This window comes from Eschrichtius robustus, chromosome 5 (genome assembly GCF_028021215.1).
Source record: "Eschrichtius robustus isolate mEscRob2 chromosome 5, mEscRob2.pri, whole genome shotgun sequence".
Classification (NCBI taxonomy): domain Eukaryota; kingdom Metazoa; phylum Chordata; class Mammalia; order Artiodactyla; family Eschrichtiidae; genus Eschrichtius; species Eschrichtius robustus.
The window spans coordinates 47579555-47600605 of record NC_090828.1 but is presented as its reverse complement, the minus strand read 5'-3'; the positions used below and the strand labels follow the sequence as shown (position 1 = coordinate 47600605).

At 38.5% G+C, this 21051-nt stretch overlaps 1 protein-coding gene across 1 annotated transcript in view; it reads left to right on the top strand.

Moving 5' to 3' along the window:
• Positions 1-2476: 2476 nt before the first annotated feature.
• FAM171B (family with sequence similarity 171 member B) overlaps positions 2477-21051 on the top strand; it is a 58060-nt gene continuing 39485 nt past the window's right edge. Inside the window, exon 1 of the mRNA XM_068544815.1 lies at positions 2477-2830. Within this exon, the coding sequence (XP_068400916.1) occupies positions 2614-2830 (217 nt within the window). The 5' untranslated portion in view covers positions 2477-2613. The remainder of the gene's footprint in view (positions 2831-21051) is intronic.

Sequence of the window (21051 nt, the reverse complement as noted above, 5' to 3'; positions counted from 1 at the left end):
TGCATTCAGCCTCCCCCCAATAATTCCTGCTCACACAGGCGAGGCAAAACCATGATGGAACAGTGGTGTTTAGTGTGAGGGACCTCACTTTGGCATCTCTCTTCAAAAAATTATGTAGCCCACATTATGTAGTTTATTTCCATCTAAAAATCACTAAAAAACAACGCAAGCTCATGGCGAAAGTTTCAAACAGCGCTGAAAGGTAAAGTCACTTCTTATTAGTGTAGCCTTGGGCAAGACAGTTGCCTCTCTGATCTTCAGTGTTTCCATTTGCTAAACAGAATAATGAGAGCTAATTTGTAGGACTGCTTTGAGGATACGAGATAATGTATGTAAAATGCCTATTATTATTATTAGTTATGGTTATATAGGCACTAGTTTCATATCCTTGACCAAAGAATAACTTTCCACTAGTGAGAAATTTGTTCTTTTCCAGCATGTTGGAAACATTGGGACGAACACACAAAAGAGTGGTGAGAGTGGAAAGGGACTGTCCAATCAGCCAAATCATCTGAATCAACTATGATGGTAAAGGATGTGACGTCACGGATCACATTTACATTATATTATGAGATGTCCCACAGACATTCCAAATACAAAGAGACTACAACTGAACAAGCCATGGCTTATCACCTATTCTGTAGTCAGTAGTACCAGCTAATCTTGACAATGTCTTAAGCAGCCACCCAAGATCTCAATCTGGCAATTTGAGTGTCATACTAGACATACCCATCTTTCTCCTTCTCTCTTCCTCACCCAAACAATCAACCAGTTTTGCTGATTCTAGCCCTACATACTGAATCTCCCACTCCTTTCTTCTCCTTTCTGGTCTCACAAGCCTTTGGTATCTCCTCACTGGCTTTTGCAAACACCACTAAACTGGCCTCCTCTCCGCCAATCTATCCCTCTTCCTCTTCCATACTGATAGCAAAGTGATCCTTTGAAAACGCAGACTGGTAGCAAGTCCCTTCCCTGATTAATTTCTTTCACTATTTCATAATCACTTGCAATGTAAATTTCAGTTTCCTTATATAGCATCCAAGGTTATTACAGGAGTTAATGTATATAAAGTGCTTGAACAGTGCCTGGACACAGTAAGTACTATAGAAGTGTTTGCCGTTATTTTTTTTTTAAATTTTATTTATTTTTGGCTGCGTTGGGTCTTTGTTGCTGTGCGCCGGCTTTCTCTAGTTGCAGAGAGTGGGGGCTACTCTTCGTTGCGGTGTGCGGGCTTCTCATTGGGTGGCTTCTCCTGTTGCGGAGCACCGGCTCCAGGTGGGCAGGCTTCAGTAGTTTTGGCCTGCTGGCTCAGTAGTTGTGGCACACGGGCTTATTTGCTCCACGGCATATGGGATCTTCCCGGACCAGGGCCCGAACCCGTGTCCCCTGCATTGGCAGGGAGATTCTTAACCACTGCGGCACCAGGAAAGTCCCTGCTATTATTTTTTTAATGACCTGATCTCCACCTTCCTTTTCAATCTAAAACACTGTCACTTTGTCACAATCATTGCAGGACAATTTTCCAAGCACACTGTACTGTTACACACCTCGGCGCGTGTGCACGGGCATACACACACACACACGCAGCTATACTTTTTAGATGACCTGGTTACACCCACCTATGTGTGGAACTCTTATTCTTCTTTAAACCCCACCTTTCCTAGTGTTTCATAGCCCCCTTCCATATACCACATTGTTAATTTCTTCCAATTCAATGCAATCTCTGCATGCTGTAGTGTTTCTCCAGTGGCAGGCACCACCCTGGATTATAATTTGTTTGTATGTTCCTCTGTCCTAACAGGTAATGGGCTCCTAGAACGCAGGGATTGTATGTTGCTTATTCCAAGCGCCTGACTAAATACTGGCACGTGGTAAGCACCTAGCAGGCATTTAGAAAATTTTTTTTTGAGCAAATGAAAAGTATAGACTATAATTAGACAAAACGTAATTAAGAATATTTTACGATATTGAAAGAAATTCCAATTTGGGCAGAAAGAGGAATTTAATCAAAATCTGGAGAGCCGCAGTTTAATTTCTAGCTAACCAGTGATGGCCGTGATGCCCCAAAGCCCACATGGTTAAGAGATCCTGGCTTTTTTGATCCGCCGGTGCTGCGTTAAGTGTTGTGGGAGCGTAATCAATATACCACCTTCTCTTCTACTTTGCGGTCAGGTGGAGGGAATTTTATTTCACTTTCTGCAAAATTTCCCGGTGTCTCGGTGGGGGCTAGAGGATCTGAAAGTCTACCAGCCCCCAGAAAGGCTCTCCTTTTTCGTTTACCCTAGGAAGCCACCACCAGCACTGCGCCCCAGCACCCCGCCGAGCGCGCGCGTCCGGAGCAGCTGAGCCCGGGGTGATAGCGGAGACGCGGCGCCTGGCGCGGGGCTCGCCCCACCCCGCCCCGCGCGTCACGTGCGCGAGGATGCTAACTTCCCCCTCCTCCTTCCGCGGCGTCTCCTCCGCCGCCCCAGCCTCCTCCTCCTGGTGAGGGTGTGCGAGGCAGACCGAGCGAGGGGGACCGAGCGGGCGGGCGGGAGCCCGCAGCCCTGGCGCCCGCCGCCGCCGCCCGGACCTCCGCCGCAATATGCCGCCGCGGCCCTCTGGCTCTCGGCCATGGCGAGGCTCAGCCGGCGCGTCCCTTGCACCCTGCTCCTCGGCCTGGCCGCCGTGCTGCTGAAGGCGAGGCTGGTCCCTGCGGCCGCCAGAGCTGAGCTCAGCCGCTCCGACCTCAGTCTCATCCAGCAGCAGCAGCAGCAGCAACGGCAGCGGGAGGAAGCCGAGGAGGAGAGGCCAGAGGTGCCCGGGGCATCCTCTACCGTCACTGCTCCCGGTAGGTCCCGGCAGCCCGGCCCTGCCTTTCCTCCTCTGGTCTTGCTGGCCTCCTCGCCGCTTCCCTAGCCAGATGGTTTCCCATCGCCTGTCTCTACCCACCCCCCCCCCCACCCCCCCACCCCCCCACCCCCCCACCCCCCCCCACCCCCCCACCCCCCCACCCCCCCACCTCCCCCGTCTCCCCAGCCTGCCTGCGTGACCAGGATTCGGGCTCTGCTTTGGTTTTGGGAATCTGCCCTTTGGGTGGTGAGCTTTCTGGGAAGCGCAGAGCACTGCAGTGAGGTGGGGAGGGGTCGGGAGGGATGGGAGTGAGTGACTGCCTGGATTGATCTTTTGCTTCTCCCTCCCTTCCTGAATTTTTCCCTCCGCCCTGGGAATGATTGTACACACACACACTTCTCAAATCCTTTTAGCCTTCTGTTCTTTATCCTTTTCTCTCCTAGAGACTGAAAAATCTTGCAGTAGACACCCACACACCCCTTTTCACCATCTCGCTCCGCCTATATATTTAAATTTAGCTCTGCAGAAAAGAAATCTTGATTTATTTTATTATTTATTTCTATCTCTTCTTATCCCGGGAATGGTTGAAGGCAGTTTGCAAGAATGCCTTCAGTATAATAAGATGAAACAAACCAAAAACGAAATAGGAGTTTGTGGCTGAAGGAAAGGGAAAAGGAGAGGGGGGTGGATGAGGTCAAGTCTGTAGAGGATGTTAGTACAGCAAAGCCTGCCCCCAGAGAGGGGATTCTCCTTTACTTGTTCGTAGAAGGTAATGAGGCAGATTCTCCACGCTATTCAGCTGAGGGTGAGGAAAGCCCTTTCGGTATACGTGGCCGTAACAGTCCCTCAGTTCCTGCCTGGTTCCCCTCCATTAAAGCTACACGGGTAAGCAAAAAGCTGGATTATCCATTTTAATAGCTTCTCCCTACCCCCCCACCCCCAGTCCCCTTCCTTACTGTAGAAGCTGCCTGCTCTTTGGAAAGAAAAAAAGCCATCAGTTTTTTTTTGGCAAGTGGGCTTAGGTTTCTGAAAAACCAAAGTGAATTATAACATTTGTTTTCGCTTTAAAATCCTGCCTAGTAACGTTTTGCGAGATGCCGAAAATGAGATTTTAGAAAAGTAGGATTCGGTATCTTATTTTGTACTGCTTGTCATCATCAGAGAGCAATACTCAGGTACACCAGCTGCGATTCCTGACACAGCCAGAATGATTTAATTTATCAGAGTGCTCTGAGCATAGGATGAAATCACCAAAGTGTGCCGGAAAGCATGTGTTTCTGACACCCTCTCAAACCGTTTAATAACACTTGAGCGTGGCTGAAAGTCCTGAAAGATGTGCTGTGTGTGGTGGTTTTCCTACCTGGCTTTTTATAACTGAAAGTGCTAACCACAGGGTATGGGCGAGACAGCAGTTAGATATGCTGTTGGGTAAACTTAAGGAAATGAGAGATAGGAGAGTGATCGAGAGCCTGTCTTCATTATGAGAGGGATTTCATAAACTATGAAACGGAAGTCTGAGAGTGGTGATGGATTTTATGATTTGCAGTATATTTTTATTTCGATTTATCGTCTTTCAGGAATATTAGTTAAATGGGTTTTGACTACTACCATGTACATAGGTTGTGATGAGGGTTACGAATAACGGAAATAATATGAGAAACTTCTGTATCCAGCGTACGTGTGAAAATATTTGCTTTCTGATATTTGTGATGTAATATTTTTGAAAAGGGTTATTTTTTGGGAAGCTAGCAGTTTTTGTCTTATTTACCTATTAGATTAATGGAGGTAAAGGAACCACTAGCCAACAGATCAAACTAGAGCCTGAAAAGTAACATAAGATGACTCTTGGATTTCCCTCAGAAACTCTAACCCTCCAAGCCAGTGGCAAACAAGAGAGCAATTCAATTGACTGCTGTTTTAGTTACAGGAGTATTTGGGTTGTATAATGAAACATAACCTATAAAAAATATACTTAAAATGTTCCTCTGAGCACATTGTGATCTCTAGATTGAATTGGTCTTCCTGCTTCAACCTTTGTTCCTCTACTGTCTGTTCTCCTCACACAGTTAGTGATCTTTTTAAAAACATTAAATAAGATCATTTCTGCCCACAGTCCTCCAATGGCTTCCCATCTCCCTCACACTAGATGCCCAGACCCTGAAAATGGCCCACAAAGGCTGAGATCCTCTGCGGCCCTCTCACTCCCGGCTCCCTCAGCTCTGACACTAACTCAGCGCTGGGGCCACACTGGCTCTTTGTTTCTTCAGTTTGCAAGTGGGCTCTGGTGTGGGGCCTTTGCACTTGTCATTTTCTCTGCCTGGAATTCTGGACCTTGGATTCTTCAGGTTTGCTCCAATCACGCTAACAGAAGCCTTTCCCGACAGCTGTATTAAATAGCCATCTGCATGCCCTTTCCTACTGATTCTCCTCCATGGCACTTACTATCCTCAGCCCTTCTTGTAAGCCTGTCTCCCCTTACTAGAATGTAAACCCTCTGAGGGCATGAACTTTGCTTTGTTCATTATTACATTGAATTATTACATATATTTCTAGCACCTAGAAGAGCACTTGCTACTCATAGGCACACATTTTTTTGAATTAATAAATGAATGAACAAAAATGCTGGCATCAAGGATCTCCTTTACTTTATGAGTATTTGTTATTTCACATCTTGTGAAATTCTTCACTGGAATTTAGCAGGGTCATATAAACATAAAGAAATGTTAGGTAGAAATATTTGTAAGTGGAGGTTATAAAGTATATATATTTTGGACTTTTAATTTCAGCTAATTTCAGTGTTTATCTTATGTTCACTACAGAGAACTGCTAGATACAATACTTAAGTCCACTTTTTAGGTTGTCAAGAAGATTCTTTACCCAGGTGCACTTATAATCCTCTTATGGGTATTAACATACCTTTAAATAGCTCTAGGAGGGTATTAACATACCTTTAAATAGCTCTGACTGAGCCTGAATTCATCCTTTGCCTCTTCTGTATGGTGCTTCTGATTCTTTGGACATGTTTTGTGAAAAGCTATAGGACTTTTCTCAGGCAATATTTAGAAAACTAATAAGACTTGTTTAGTGACTGATACATGATTGAGCCTCATAACTCCATAGTAGAGAAATTGACTGCTGACTCTGGTTACTCTAGATTTTATTATTTTGAAAATTTATGTCTCTTCATATTGCTAAGAAATAAGAAGGTGAGGTTAAAAGAAGTTGAATATGAGATTTTTAAAAATCTGGATGTAAAAAAAGTAAATTTTCATTTTCTCATTAACTTCTAAAACACCATTCTCAGAGAGTAGTGAGAATAAAGACTAAGGTTGAGATCTGTTTTCTCCGGTGTCTGCAGAAGCTCTGATTTCTCCATCTGCACCAGTATTTGTTAGAAATAAATATTCGAGGGACGAGGGAAGAATTAATTTGGGGGTTGGTGGTAGCTGAGACAACCATATTATATTCAGTCTGATGGCCCATTAGATGGGAGGCATGCTGGGGATGGGGGCAAGGGGAGCTGGAGAAAATAACGAGCTCCATTTCAAATTCTCTGTGTGAAGCACAGACACTGGGGATCTCCGTGGATTTTTATAAAAGTCTTCTGCATACAGAGAAAGCCTCTTGAGGGATAAATTTTCACAGTGTAAACATTTTTGATTGTACGTTTCACTGATCTATATTTTTAAACCTTTTACCTTGAAAAATGTCAAACATATAGAAAGTAAACAGGATAGTACTAAAAAAAGCCCATACCCATTACCCAGCTTTAACAATGATCAAATTCTGCTGTGACTATTTCACTCACACCTCCATCCATTTCCATTATGTGGGATTATTGGGGGGAGCGGGGAGGTAAAGTGTGCATTCATTAAAATGTACATACCTAAACTGTACTTTTTTTTTTTTTAAACAATAAACTATAGTTTATTGGGTGGGGAAAGTGGTGTTTGATTTACAGAGTTGCCACATTATATATATATATATTTAAATATTAAAAAAAATATATATTTTAATTGACGTTAAAATTTTATTATCACTCTAGGTTTGCCTTACAAAAATATTCAAAAGTCATTTTCAAGTGAGCTTATGATTATATACATTTTGTAAGTATTGGTTTAAAAATATAAAAGTCATAAAATGAAAAAAAAAGCTGTAAAAGCTACTTAATGGATGTCCATACTTCAGATTCTGGTATTAACATAAACTGTATTCTCTTGACAAATGGATATACCTGTGTAACCATTACCCATATCAAGATATAGAACATTTATATCACCTTAGAAAGTTCCCTCATGCCCCCAGGCAATCTTTGCCCCTGACCCATTGACAACTGTTCTGATTGTTTTCGTCACTGATTAATTTTGTGTTTTCTAGACCTTCATGGAATAGAACCATATAGCATGTACTTTTTTGTGTCTGGCTTCTTCAGCTCAGTCTAATTTCCATAGGTTTCATCCATGTTGTTGCATGTTCAGTAGTTTATTCCTTTTCACTGCTGAGCAGTATTCCATTGTATCAATTACTGCAAATTCAGTATAGAATATTACTGTATACTCTTTATTAACTTCAAATAACTTGATTTAAACTTTGATTTAAGCAAACCTGATTGAAAACCTCCCATCCATGAAAGCATTTGTTTACTTTTTTTCCGTTCAAGGAATTTGAAAAGCAATAGAAGTGGGACTAGACATTGGCTGTTTTATCTAAAGTACTCATGCTTTGAAGGCCATATTCCCAGATGGGGTAATTATTGATTTCTTTCCAGGATTTTAATAACCAAAGGGAGCTATTTCTTGGTGTTGATTACAGGTTGAAAAACACATGCCATTGTGTTGAATTTCAGGCCAGTTTGTTTTAGGGGTGGTTTTTCACTGTTCTTAACGTGCCTGAACAGAAACTACCAAATATTTTTCTGAAACAAAACTCTTCCCCCTAAGTATATACATATTGAACTTAATTCTCTTTCAGTGTTCTGTCTGACTAGGTACTAGCTGCAGTATTGTTGTCATTCATTGACTTGGCTTAGTGTAATGTGTCTTAATTTCCTTTCCTCCAAGTTGCCTTAGCTAGGAAATGGACATAATATTTTCCATCTGCTATTGATAAAAAGTGTGCTTTGGAGTAGTTACCTGGAAAATTCTAAAACTATGAGAGCTATGCATTGTAGTGAAATACATCATAGGCTTAAGAAAACAGCTTCCGTTTGCTTTGAAGATTCTGTTTGGAGATATCTCTTTAATTGCCCTTTTGTGTAAGCACAATCCATATGTCCAAGACATATCAGATTCTGTGCCTCTTAAATTTTTTTTTTTTTTATGACTGTCTATGTTATGAGGACTAGGCAGTATTCTTAACTACTTGTTGATAATGTCTTGGAGTATAATTAGGAGAGTTCACTTGGGCCTGAAATGAGGAATGATTTCTGGGTGCCCTTTCATGTAGGGTAGAGGGTGTCAAGGAAATGGCAATTGCTTTCCACATTAATAACGTGTCAAATCTGTGACCTAGTGAACCTAGACTGTAAAATGTCTCAGCAATGTCTTGGGCTTCTCTGAAGCCTTGAGTTGATAATGCCTGTTAATTTCTCCATGTTAAGCTTCTGTGTCTTGCACAAAAACCAAGATTTAAAATTAATTTTATTTATATGTGACAGAGATTTCAATTGTTATTTAATGTTTTTTTTTTTTTTCTCAAGTAGGTTTCTATATCACGACACTTGAGGGTCTAATTTAAAATTAAACATTTGCCAGTATTATCAGTTATTGTACTTAGTTTAATTTTGTTCCTATTCAGTAGAGAAACGGCACTTAGAAACTATATAGTTTTAATCCACTTGTTAGTTCTGCTAAAATGTAGAACACATACATAGCTAAGCCATTAGCAGTTCATATCTGTAGACCTAAATACTAGTTGGGCTTTCAGTGACCACTTGATCAGTTGGAAGCTCGTAGAAATGTCCAGCCTCACCTGGGGCTCATGCTGTAAGGCCTTTGGCTTACCTCGGGGGTAAGTGCTCCAGGGATGTTGTAGATTTCCATATTCATTGTTCTTTCTAAAATAAAATAAGACCAGTGTCCATGGTTTTATTCACACCTACCTGTTCCACAACTTTTTTGTAATAGGAATGTGACACAAACAGAAACAGGATGGGTAGATGGATTATTTGTTTTTTCTAATGGGTTATCTATAACCAGGAGTTGAATAGAAGCTGCAAAGGTCCTGGATTTTGTGACCCATTCCACCCTTGCCTGTCTCCCCCCCACTGCCAGTGTTTTTGAAAATGATAGAAATTAAGCTGTCAAAATATGGCTCTATATAGTTAAATGGATTATGTTTCTTCAAAACTTTAAACATGATGCTAACGTTTTCATATTTGTATGAGTAGGATTTGTTTATAAATGTCTGGGTGACTGAGACAGGATTACCAAAAGAATATCCATTTACTGTAAAAATGAAGTAGAGGAAGGCCACACTTTTTGCGTAAGGGGAAAAATGTCACCAAGAATAATGGGTATAGTAGGATTTATTTAACTATTTTACTAAGTAAAATGAACCATGCATGGACCAATAAGTGTGTCATGAAGCACAGATTATGATTAATTCAGTTTGTGTACCTGAAGTTAAAAAAAATCTATCTGGTCACTTATTTTTAAATGAATTGGTGTATTCCAAATATTTGCATTTAAAAACAAATAACTTCTCCTCATAAAATAAGTACTTTCCAAAATATAGTTTACAATATTTTTGTGCTGTTAGATTCTGGACTTTTAGCAGAAAAGCTATGATTTAATAATTCCCCAAATTCCAGTGTTTCTTTAAAGTAATCAGAATTTAAGTCTCATTCATAATCATATGCAAGAAAAGTATCTCTGTACTAATGTATGAAACAACTAATCTGACCTTCTAATGCTATTTATAATGAAATGATATCTAATATCAATTAAAATATGCAGTAATTTTAAAAAACCAAAAGTTTTCACTTCATAGATTAAAATAAGACTTGGAATCATAGGCTCTTGGAATTGGGATGAGATAGAAATGACCTTCTCCTAAGTGCTTTGCTCTGGCAGTGTTTTAAAAGTATATAACAAGCTGGAACACATCTACATCTTTTTTTTTTTTTTTTTTAATCTGGTAATTTGTAAATTTTCTTTTTTTTTTTGAGACAGTTATTTTATTTTTTATTGAAGTATTGATTTACAATGTTATATTAATTTCAGGTGTACAACATAACGATTCACAATTCTTAAAGGTTATTATACTCCATTTATAATAATTATTAAATATTGGCTATATTCTCTGTGCTGTACAATATATCCTTGTAGCTTATTTATCTCATACATAGTAGTTTGTACCTCTTAATCCCCTACCCCTGTCTTCCCCCCACCCCTGTAAACACTAGTTTGTTCTCTATATCTGAAGTACTATTTGTTTTATTTTTATTTTAAAATTTTTATTGAAGTATAGTTGCTTTACAATGTTGTGTTAGTTTCTCGTGTACAGCAAGCTGATTCATTTATACATACATATATATCTTGAATATATATATTTTTTCTTTTTCAGATTTTTTTCTATTATAGGTTCTTAACAAGATATTGAATATAGTTCCAGTGCTATGCAGTAGGTCCTTGTTGTTTACATGTTACTCCTAAATTTCTATATATGTTATTCCCAAATTTCTAATTTACCCCTCCCCCCACCTTTCCCCTTTTGTAACCATGTTTGTTTTCTATGTCTGTGAGTCTATTTCTGTTTTGTAAATAAGTTCATTGTATCATTTTTTTAGATTCCACATATAAGTGATATACGATATTTGACTTTCTGACTTACTTCACTTAGTATGATAATCTCTAGGTGCCACATTCACATCTTTAAAGAAATTGTGGTGGGCTTCCCTGGTGGCGCGGTGGTTGAGAATCTGCCTGCTAATGCAGGGGACACGGGTTCGAGCCCTGGTCTGGGAGGATCCCACATGCCGCGGGGCAGCTGGGCCCGTGAGCCACAACTACTGAGCCTGCGCGTCTGGAGCCTGTGCTCCGCAACAAGAGAGGCCACGATAGTGAGAGGCCCGCGCACCGCGATGAGGAGTGGCCCCCGCTTGCCACAACTGGAGAAAGCCCTCACACAGAAACGAAGACCCAACACAGCCAAAAATAAATAAATTAATTAAAAATAAAAAATCAATGAAGAAAAGGTATAGAGCTTCAAGTAAAGAATGAATGAGTAAATGAATCTTATAGATTGTATGTGGAATTTTTAAGAATGTTTCACTTTGGCTTGTTATATCTGTGCAAATAACATATTACACATCCACCAGGTTGTGATAAGACTGAGTTTTGTATAAAGGTAGCATTTTAGCTACATTATGCTCCAAAATGGGAGGTTCTGCCAGGCTTTCAAGTTACTTTGTTTTTTGGTCATTTCCCACCAATCTAGGATCAATTCCCATTAATCAAATTTTTACTTGTAACTTTTATGGTGGACGTATATAGAACTGTCTGGTACCTCTCTTCCCCTTTCTTCTGCTTATGCCGCCCTTATCCATCCACATTTGATGTTGGAAATGGTAAGATGTAAAACCTGGGAGTTGTCATCAGCCATGCTGCCCACCATGTGGAGAAAGCCAGTCAGCCTATGAACGGAAATGATGAAGCCAACATACAGAGACGGAGTTCCTGGTCCCTGTCATTCTCCAGATCAGCTGGACAGTTGCCATCCCTGTGGTTTTCTTGTACAACCCTTTCTTGTATCCATCAGTTGATAAATTTCCATTTTGCCTCAGGAAACTCTGGTTGGATTTCTGTAACTTTAATCGAAAAAGTCATAACTAGCTTAATATGTTATTTCCCGAGCTAAGTCCTAGCTCCAAGGAAATTTTAAATCCTTTGACTCTTTTTCCCTCCCCACTGGCACTGCCCTACCTCTTTTTTATCTCTAACTCCACCAGAAACCAACTTAGCTCTACTTTTTTCATGAAGCTTTTTCAGTCCACAATTATTTTTCTCTTACTACATCAGTCAATCTCTATTTGGTGATTCAGTACTTGATAATATGGTGTTTAGAATTAGTCCCTAATTGTTTCTGGTGTGTTTATTTTGTCTTTCTTGCACTTCTGAATTCCTTTAGAGCATAGATATATTCCTTCATTCGTTTTTACATTCCAGAATACCTAACACTCAGTAAGCGCTCAATAAAAGCATGGCATGTTGATTCATAAGTATATATTAAGAGAACTACCTAAGAACCAAGGATCTTTTGTTATTCATATTATTCATTTACTCCTCAGGCCCATCACGGTGCTAGACACGGGGTAGGTGCTCTAAAATTCATGTTAATTAAAAAATATTTGTCCTTAGATTTATGAGTTTGGGGTAAATGCTGATGATATTAAAATGAATTTGCAGATGATGATTCGAATAATACTATATGATGCTTTAAGATTGTGAACTCAGTCAACCCTGTACAGTTCTTAAACCCAGAGTACTTTGTCAGAGCCCTTTTCTTTCCCTTTTCTATATTTTTGTTTCCTTTTACTTCTACCTTTATTTTTTATCTCTCATTAGCACTTAGTTTTGTCACTTTTTGGTCCATGATGAAAACCTCATGCCTCTCACTCCTGCTCCCCATTTTTTCTCACTTACATTTCCCCCTCACTTCACAGTACTGATTTAGATGTCCTTAGGTTTCCATAAAGGGATCTTTTTTTTCTCCTCCGAATATTGCCCTCAGGCCTCTGACTCACAGAAGCAAATTTCTAAATCTACATTGCAAACAAGTACATTTAATTAATCAGTCCTCAATAATTATCAAATAAAAGTTCTTTGTCACAAAAAGCATAATAATTGAGGGCAGTCATTAAAGACTTTTTTTGGCACTTTAAAAAACTGGGCGACTAGCTGAATTGCGGTTCATGATTGTAATTTTGGAGGGGAAAGGCCTTGGTGAGTTTGAGCCGTGGAAGAAGGCCTGTGTGGCTGCCCTGGGGAGAGGGAGATGAGAGGGTGGGGGGATGGGGTGGAAAAGGGATGCAGGGCTCAGGTATGGTTGGTTATGGCAGCACATTGGCTTCCGTGCCCTCCTACTTGCTTCTGTGGTTGATGTCTTTACCAGAAGAGGAATCCTTCTAGGGCTGCGTGGTTTGGTGGCTAGACCATGGCCTTTGGAGTTTGAGCAACTGGAGTTCAAAATCTGCTCTGCCCCTTCTTAGGTATGCTCTTGGGCAAACTAATTAAGCTTTCTCTGAGACAGAGATAATGATACTTACCTTGCAGCTTTGTTAAGTATTAGAGTTGATGTATGTGAAATACCTACAACTTAACAGACACCTATCAATTACTGCTAGTATTAGATCTGATTTTTAGAAAGTTAAATATTTCAGAAATATGAATATTCTGTCTTGATTTATATTCTGTGGTGGTAAGGATTGAATAAGTAGACAGAAAAGGTAATGTGTCAGTTTTACCACTTTCTAGTAAATGAGGCTGGATTTCTTTTCATTGCTTTATTGCGTTTCCTATAAATTCCTATAAAGAGAATATGTTTATGTAGTACGAAGTATTAAAACATATCGTGGAATAAAATTTCTGTTTTTCTTTTAAAACAACCTAGAAACAACATTGTCTTTGGAACGTTACCTCAGGCAAGCAAGCAAAATATATTTGAAAGCCAAAAATCAGAGGGAGGGTATTCATCTGTGAGCTTCATGTTTGCACTACTATATTGATTCCTTTTGTTTTGCTGAGAAGACAAATTTGCTCTTAAGAAAGGCTGAATTCAAACAGTAGTTTTTATTATTCTTTTTTCTGTCTAGAAAATCTTAACATGAGCTGGAATATTCTCAGCGTACAAATAAGCCAACGAATACTGGCTGTGGTCCTTTGGAAAACTTTGTATGGAAAAGATAGTGTTTCTTCTTTATGGAACAAACAGGAATGTTTTGCAGCTCGCCTCCTTTCTCTTTTTGCTAGCCTTGGCACTGTGCTGGGGAGTCAGATCTGTCCATTAAAATGGTGTGTCTTGAAACATTCTCTTTAGAAAAGAATTCTGCAAAGCAGATGAAATCTTAATTTATTTTTGAATACATGTCTCAGAGGAGTAGTAAATTATGTTTCTTTGTAGTATTCCCGTGACTACCCCACAGCAGAAAAGGGCATTGACATCCTAGTGGAGCCAGCTGATTGATTAACATATTGATTAGATCTGGAAGATTGTGTTCTGTAAAATTCAAGGCTGATTGAATTCTCGATTGGTGTGGCAGTTGCATCTAACCAGTTTAAAATTTTCTAATGTTAACAATATTCACAAGTAAAACAACATTTTAAGGAGTTTTCATTAAAAGATGGGATGAAAGAATGAAATAGAATTATTATAAACTACACATTGAGAGAAAAGGATTCAGAAATTATTTGCCGTTCTTCTTTCTGTAAGTAGGAAGCAGGAGACAGTCATGAATTGTAAAGGCCAAATAGGATTCATCAGGAGTTTACTGAAAATTCCTAGTCATGATGATACAGTTGTGTTCAAATTTAAGTAGTAAACCAGATGAAGGTTTACAAAGTTAGTTGGACAAAAATAAATCAGAGCAAGTAGTTTAGGAATTATTTTTAGTCCACTTTGAATGTACATGGAAACAAAGGATTCAGCCGTGTCAGACTGATTTTTTTTTTTTTTTTTCTCTGTACTTTCAGAGCCTGGCAAGTGGCAGGAAGGCATTGTCAACCCTGGACTTGTGTTAGGTTCACAGTAATAGCTTCCTGAATGGTTGGATCAGTGGATAAATGTGTGCTTCTTGATGGGTTAGGTGGAATTGATTGACTGGTGTGGCAAAGGCTAATAAGGCAGCTGTGTCTAAATTGATGGCTGGCTAAATATAAGATTTGATCTCTACTGCTCAGTTCTTAACCTAAAGCAGCTTATGCTGTCTTCTCAGGCATTCTCGTAAGAGAAAGAATTAGAAGCACTTAGTTTAGAAGTGGTAGTTTCTTAATCTATTAAGTCCAACAGTTAAAAATTAAATATGATATACTGAAATTCTAAGATGGAAAATTATTCAAACAGTCAAATAGAGAGATGGGCATATAGTATGACACTCAAAGCCAATATAGCAACTGCAGGTGAACGTTTACTATGCAAAGTCTCTTTGACTTTTTGAAGGAACTTTGAAAAGTAAGGTTTTTGCTCTCAAGATACTTAACATTTAATCGATGGAGAGGGCATAAACATATGTAAATATAATTTAACGTAAGATGCCATAATATGCCCCATTAAGAGTTTCAAAGTGCTGTGGGAACCTAAGGGAAGGAGAGACAAACTTTCAATCATTAAGGGACTGATTTCCCAACTGCTTATGGCTTAATTACCTGCTTTTTCGTCACCACAGTTTTAGAGCCTACATTACAGGGGGTGGCTGGAAAGGAATAAGGAGAATGTTTTTTGTGCTGATTGTCTCTCAGTAGAAGGCCAGCTGGTAGAAGGAGGAAATAGAAACTAAGATTTTGGTTTGTGTTTTTATATTTACTCACCTGTTCACTGTAGGAATACATTTTCCCACTTCTATTCTGTTTTTATTTTTTAAAATTTCATCTTAATTATGAAAGATTTCAAACATATAGAAATATAGTCTATATAGTTTCATCACTGAAATTAATCAAATATTAGCTTTTTGCTCTATTTGTTTCAGATTTCTCTCTCCGTCTTTTTTTAGGAAATAAAAATTAAAGATCAAATCAAGCCTCACTTTCATCCCCTTTCCCTCATTATCCAGAATTCATCACTCTCCTGAAACTGGTGTTAATCTTTCTGTTTCAAAAACTGTAACCGATGTGCATACTTATTATACATATCCTTTAGCAGTTTGATTTTTTTTACTCAGTATCATGTTCATTGTTGATACATTAACATCTTGTTAATTCAGCTTAATTGCTACATAATATTCCATTGTATAAAAAAGCCACACTGATGGGCAGTTAGATTTTATCTAGTGTTTTTTCAGTTTTCAATAAGCTTCAAGAAATATGAGGAAATTTAAAAAGCACCTATACTTTTTATTCAACATGTACAGTTATTTGTATTTGGTGCATAATAATTATTTAAATATGTATTCTGTTCTATTTATGAAGTAATACTGCTTTCAAAGCATTCAAAATGAAAGCAATTCATAAGGAAAACGATTCATGTCATACCTAGTATTGGTGTGAAGGTTGCGGTGCTAGGCTTGGAAGGGTGTTAGCAAAATTATTTTTTAATGTGGTAAATATTGCTTTCGATGTTTGCTTAGGCCTGATACAGCATGCTTTGTGTCGAAGGATGAGACCCCCATTCGATGTCTGAGACCAAAGCAAGATGCTGAATTTGTTGCATGCTTGATAGGGAGAGCTATGTTGGTCGGGCACAGTTTTTCTCAGTAGAGCAGGAAACTGACCTTACATGGAGGTTTTTGAGGAAGTGTTGAGTTCTGGGATTGGCGGACTTTCAGAGGTGTTGTGGGATGACACTGACGGTGGAATCTGGCTTCTCCGGTGAGGCTTTTGCTGTTTGGGTGGCAGGGCAGAGGCACAGTCGGTGGAGTGAGTCTGCTCCCGATTGGCTGGTGCTCAGGAGTGTTGGTCGCTGAGTGGTTGCCTTACAGAGGCGCGTTCACTGAGGCAACTTGTCAATGTTTGATTGGTTAAAGGAGTTTCAAACCAATTCTGTGAAACTGAAGGCCCCTAACTTTGGTGCCCTTTCTCATGCTAGTCCTTCCTGATGTGTCCTTGCGTCAAGTCTGTATTTTAAAATTTAGCTACTCTTTCGAGTTTAGCCTCAGTTAATTCCTCCTTGAAAATACCTCACATTCTCTCACTTAGAATTCATATTTCCCTTTTCTGCATACCTATAATACTTCGTTCATATCATTTTTGTATGCCTTTCCTGCTAGATTTTGAACTGTTTCAGACCTCAAACTAGGTACTATTAAATAGAATAACAAAAATTTAGCAGAGCATAGTTTCTGATACAAAGATGGTGTTGAATAAATAAAAGTTATGATATGTGCTCCACTGGATCTGGCATTTAACCTGATGCCGGGTCAATATTCAGTAAGTGTTTACTCAAGTGAATTTCATCTGGATTTTTGAAAATATTGTGATGCTACCTATGGACCTTTTTTTCATACAAAATGCATACTGCTTTATCTTTTAAGATCTTTTGATTTCATGTTATTTTTTTCACTGAAAAAAGAAATTAATAAATGATTTGTTTTGCTTGAAATTTCCAGGCCAATATATTGCCTCTCTGCTAATACTGTAAACTGCATCCCATTCAGGCTGTAGTAGTCATGCTATGGTCATGCTTTAGGCACTCGTTCTTCAAACACCTGAATTTCTGTTTACTGGTCAGTATTCCTTTCAGATTAAAGGGAAATTGCTACATTTTACTAAGTTGTCAGAGGAGCATTGGAGAAAATTCTGGTACTCATTCTGTTTAAATCTCACCACTCTCCCCACAGGGTGCGTCTCATCTGCTTAAACGAAATGCTGACAGTAAGTTTAACACCCTTTTAAAAAAGCCATGCTGAAGCATGTATCTGGCAGGTTCTAAATAAGTTCCATTTTCTCTGTACTGATTTAGACATATTTTGCATGTAGAAAGAACAAGGAGAGAACAAGGAGAATGTCTTCTGAAAAAGGGAAAATGGATGTTTTATTAAGTCCTTTCCACTTTATTTTCCCGTGAATAAAGTCTATGAATTCACCAATGCCATCCCAAAACAACAAAATAGGTCGTATATGTTGGGCTCTTTGTCAGGCTATTGTTTGCCTATTTAGTTCTGTTCATAAGAAAGCTCTCTCAACCTATCAAGAGGGTGTGAAGAAAAAAAAAAACCAACTAACAATGATAGGAATGCAATTTAAAGTAAAAGGAAAATAGAATAAATGATTTCAAAACTTTACTGAATATTTTTCATGGTAACTCCCTGGGGAGACAGGAGCAGTCATATTGATATATCGACTACAGCAAAATAAAATATGAATACTCTTCTGTTTACACTATAAATTGGTATCATATTCTGGAAAGCAGTTTAATAATACATATCAAGAAGCTTTAAACAGTTTATACATTTTGGCCTATTATTTTTCCTCCCAAGGAAATAATTGAAAATTCAGATGGAGATATATGTACATGGATTTTAATTAAAGCATTGTTTGCAAATGCGAAAAATTAGAAGTGACTAAATGTACACTAATGGGAGAATAGGTAAATGAATAACAACCCATAGAATGTTCTTCACTAATGAATCTGGTAATTTTGAAAGATATTTAATAGCATGGATACATGTTCACAACACAATCTTAACTGAAGAACACAGCATATAACATTCTTTATTTATTTTCTTTTTTCTTCCTACTGTAATGCATGCTCACTGTAGTAAGTCACATCACATGTTGTAGTAAGTCAGATAGTATCACCCCATGACCCAATTAATATAGTCAGTGTTAACAATTCGGTCAATTTCCTTCACACCTTACTTCATGCTTATATAAACATATACACAATTATATACGTATATACAATATGTTTTTAATTTTATAAATCTGTTTATAGATTTTAAAAGTACTGGGTAGAATCCAGTACTGTATGGAATCCAGTACTTTTAAAATCTATAAGTAACTTGGATGGAATCCAAGTTATTTCTGAGAAATTGGATTAGGAAATATTTTTTTATTTTTCTGTATTTTCCAAATTATCCGTATAGAACATTAAAAACACTGAGTGAAGCCATACCTGAGTTAACCAGGTATTTTGAATGTGAGAAGGACACAGAGATAAATGATTAAAAAATAACAGATATCAGTGATTAAAAAATACCCAAAACAACCAACAATAACTATTAGTAGACATAGCCACCAAGGTCAGCTTTCTTTCATGTCAGTATCCCATGTCTCTGATTCTCTGGGGTGCTTGTGCAAGCCATGGAATAAATGTGCATGCCCGTTTTAAAGATAAGAAGTTTAAATTCTTTTATAGTAAAAGAAACAGAATACTTGAAGAGGATGGCTTTAGGTCATGACCCTATCCCCTTGGGATATACTTATTTTTTAGGTCAGTGGTTCTCAACCTTGGCTGTACATCAGAACCATCTGGGACCTTATGAAAATTTGATTCCCTGGACTGCATCTGCAATGATTCTGACTTAATTGGACTGGGGTGGGGCTTGGGAATATACTAAAGGTTCCCCGGGTAATTTTGATGTCTACACAGGGTTGAGAACCACTGTCCCAGGCCAAGAGAGTTGCACATGCTGGAAAAGGTAACAATAGTAACACATCATGCAAATTGATAATTTTGAGGTTTTGTTAGATTTTCATTTAATATTTCATGTATTTGTTTATTCAAGCAATCAGTCACACATTCAGAAAATAATTGAGTAGACACATGCGTGTTTACGATTCTAAATGTGTTTTTTTCCAAAGAACAATTGTTTTCTGGAATGTTCTTACTAAGACAAAGTGAACAGGCACTTTTAGAAAGATGGATGCTAAGAGTTCACATGTGACTCATTTCTTGCCTAACATTGTTAACCAGAATAATTTAATCATACAATTCTCTTAACTCAAACATCTTATGTGCACTTTTTTTGGTACTATCACTCTTTTCATTTGATTCTCTCAGGTACATATTGAAGGCAACTAATTTCTTTGTATCTCTCACAGTGACTAGTACAGATCATGCATATTGTAGGTGCATGTGTAGCATAAAATGACTGCTTAAAACCAGACTCTGGAACTTTCTTGGTTCACAGTCCTTTTAGTGCCTCAGTAATTTTTTTTTTTTGTGGCCGGACAGCAACTTCTAACAACTTAGTAGTCATTTGAAAAAAATAATACATATTTGCTAATTACTTAATGGGATGTACTTGTCTGTTACACACTGCACAACTTCTCTGACCCTGGAGTGAGACGGAACACTGCCATCCTCATTTCCTGTTCAACATTGGTTTTCATGCAGTGTTTACTTTTTAGCAGAACAGTCACTGAGCACTCAACTTCACAAAGATCTCATGTCATTGATTTGAGTGTAGAATGTTGAATTATGGACTCTCAAATTAGTTTGCTTTCATGAAAATTTAAAATATCTTCTGACACCTCTGAGTTTGTTGTGTCACCTTTGGTGGCTTCGAGCATAGTTTAGGTTACTGTGGCCCCAAATCTGGGGCTTTTGATGTTTTTCTGTTATAGGCACGACAGAGGATTTGTCTACTAAGTTTTTGTTGATTATGTTGTTTGCTTTAGAAATCCAATTGCTAAGCCTATGCATACATTCTAACAGAAGACTAATCATAGTCTTTCTTTATAGCATTAAGATGTGGAACCACTAAAAATAGATACTTAAAAAAAGCACTTGGATTCAAGGCACTGTACTAATAAGTACTTTATAGTACCATATTCTTTGATTCTATCATGTTGTTGAAATTTGAACGATCTCACAAACAATGGTAAAGAAAACTTCCCTGCTGCAGGACAGAGAGGAATAGGCTGTCTGTCCCATTGCGTCGGGCTTAGAGATGGTGGGCTTTGGGCAGTGCTTGACTGTTCTCTTGGCAGGAGGTGGAGGATGCTGGCCATTCCAGTTGGGATGGACCCTGACCCTACCGCAAAGCCCGTTCTGGAGAAACGTGCTAACGTGGGCTCCAGGAATGAGTTCTCTCTTATGCCAGGTCCCCTGGCTTGGAGTTGTGCAGCTCAAAATCATAATCACACTTTACAATTATTTGCTCTTTGGAGTATTACATCCTTTCTGGAAACTTGGTGGGGAATATTTTGGGGGGATAATTTGAGGGAGACATTTTTAGTTTGGTAAGCTAAATCTTTTTCAGGATATTAATTATATAAATAGCAATAGCTTGATCCTCCTTTTGGCCTGGATGACATAGTCCTTTCCAGACTTCATCCATCAATTTTACTAAATTAGGGATACTTAAGGAAATTGACTCATTAAGTTGCAAAGGAGGCTAGAGTACTCTGTGTTCAGTTCAAAGAGTTCATACTTAATTCATCCCCAAGCGGGTATTGTACCCCAGCTAACACATCTAACCCGATTTCCGTTGTTACATTCACGAGAGGGAACATTCATTGATTGTTGGTTCTCTAAAGGTCTCCTGTCCTATATACTATCATTAATATATTTGAAATACCTAAGGGAAAAATATTTACCACTCACAGGTTCCTAATGGACTGC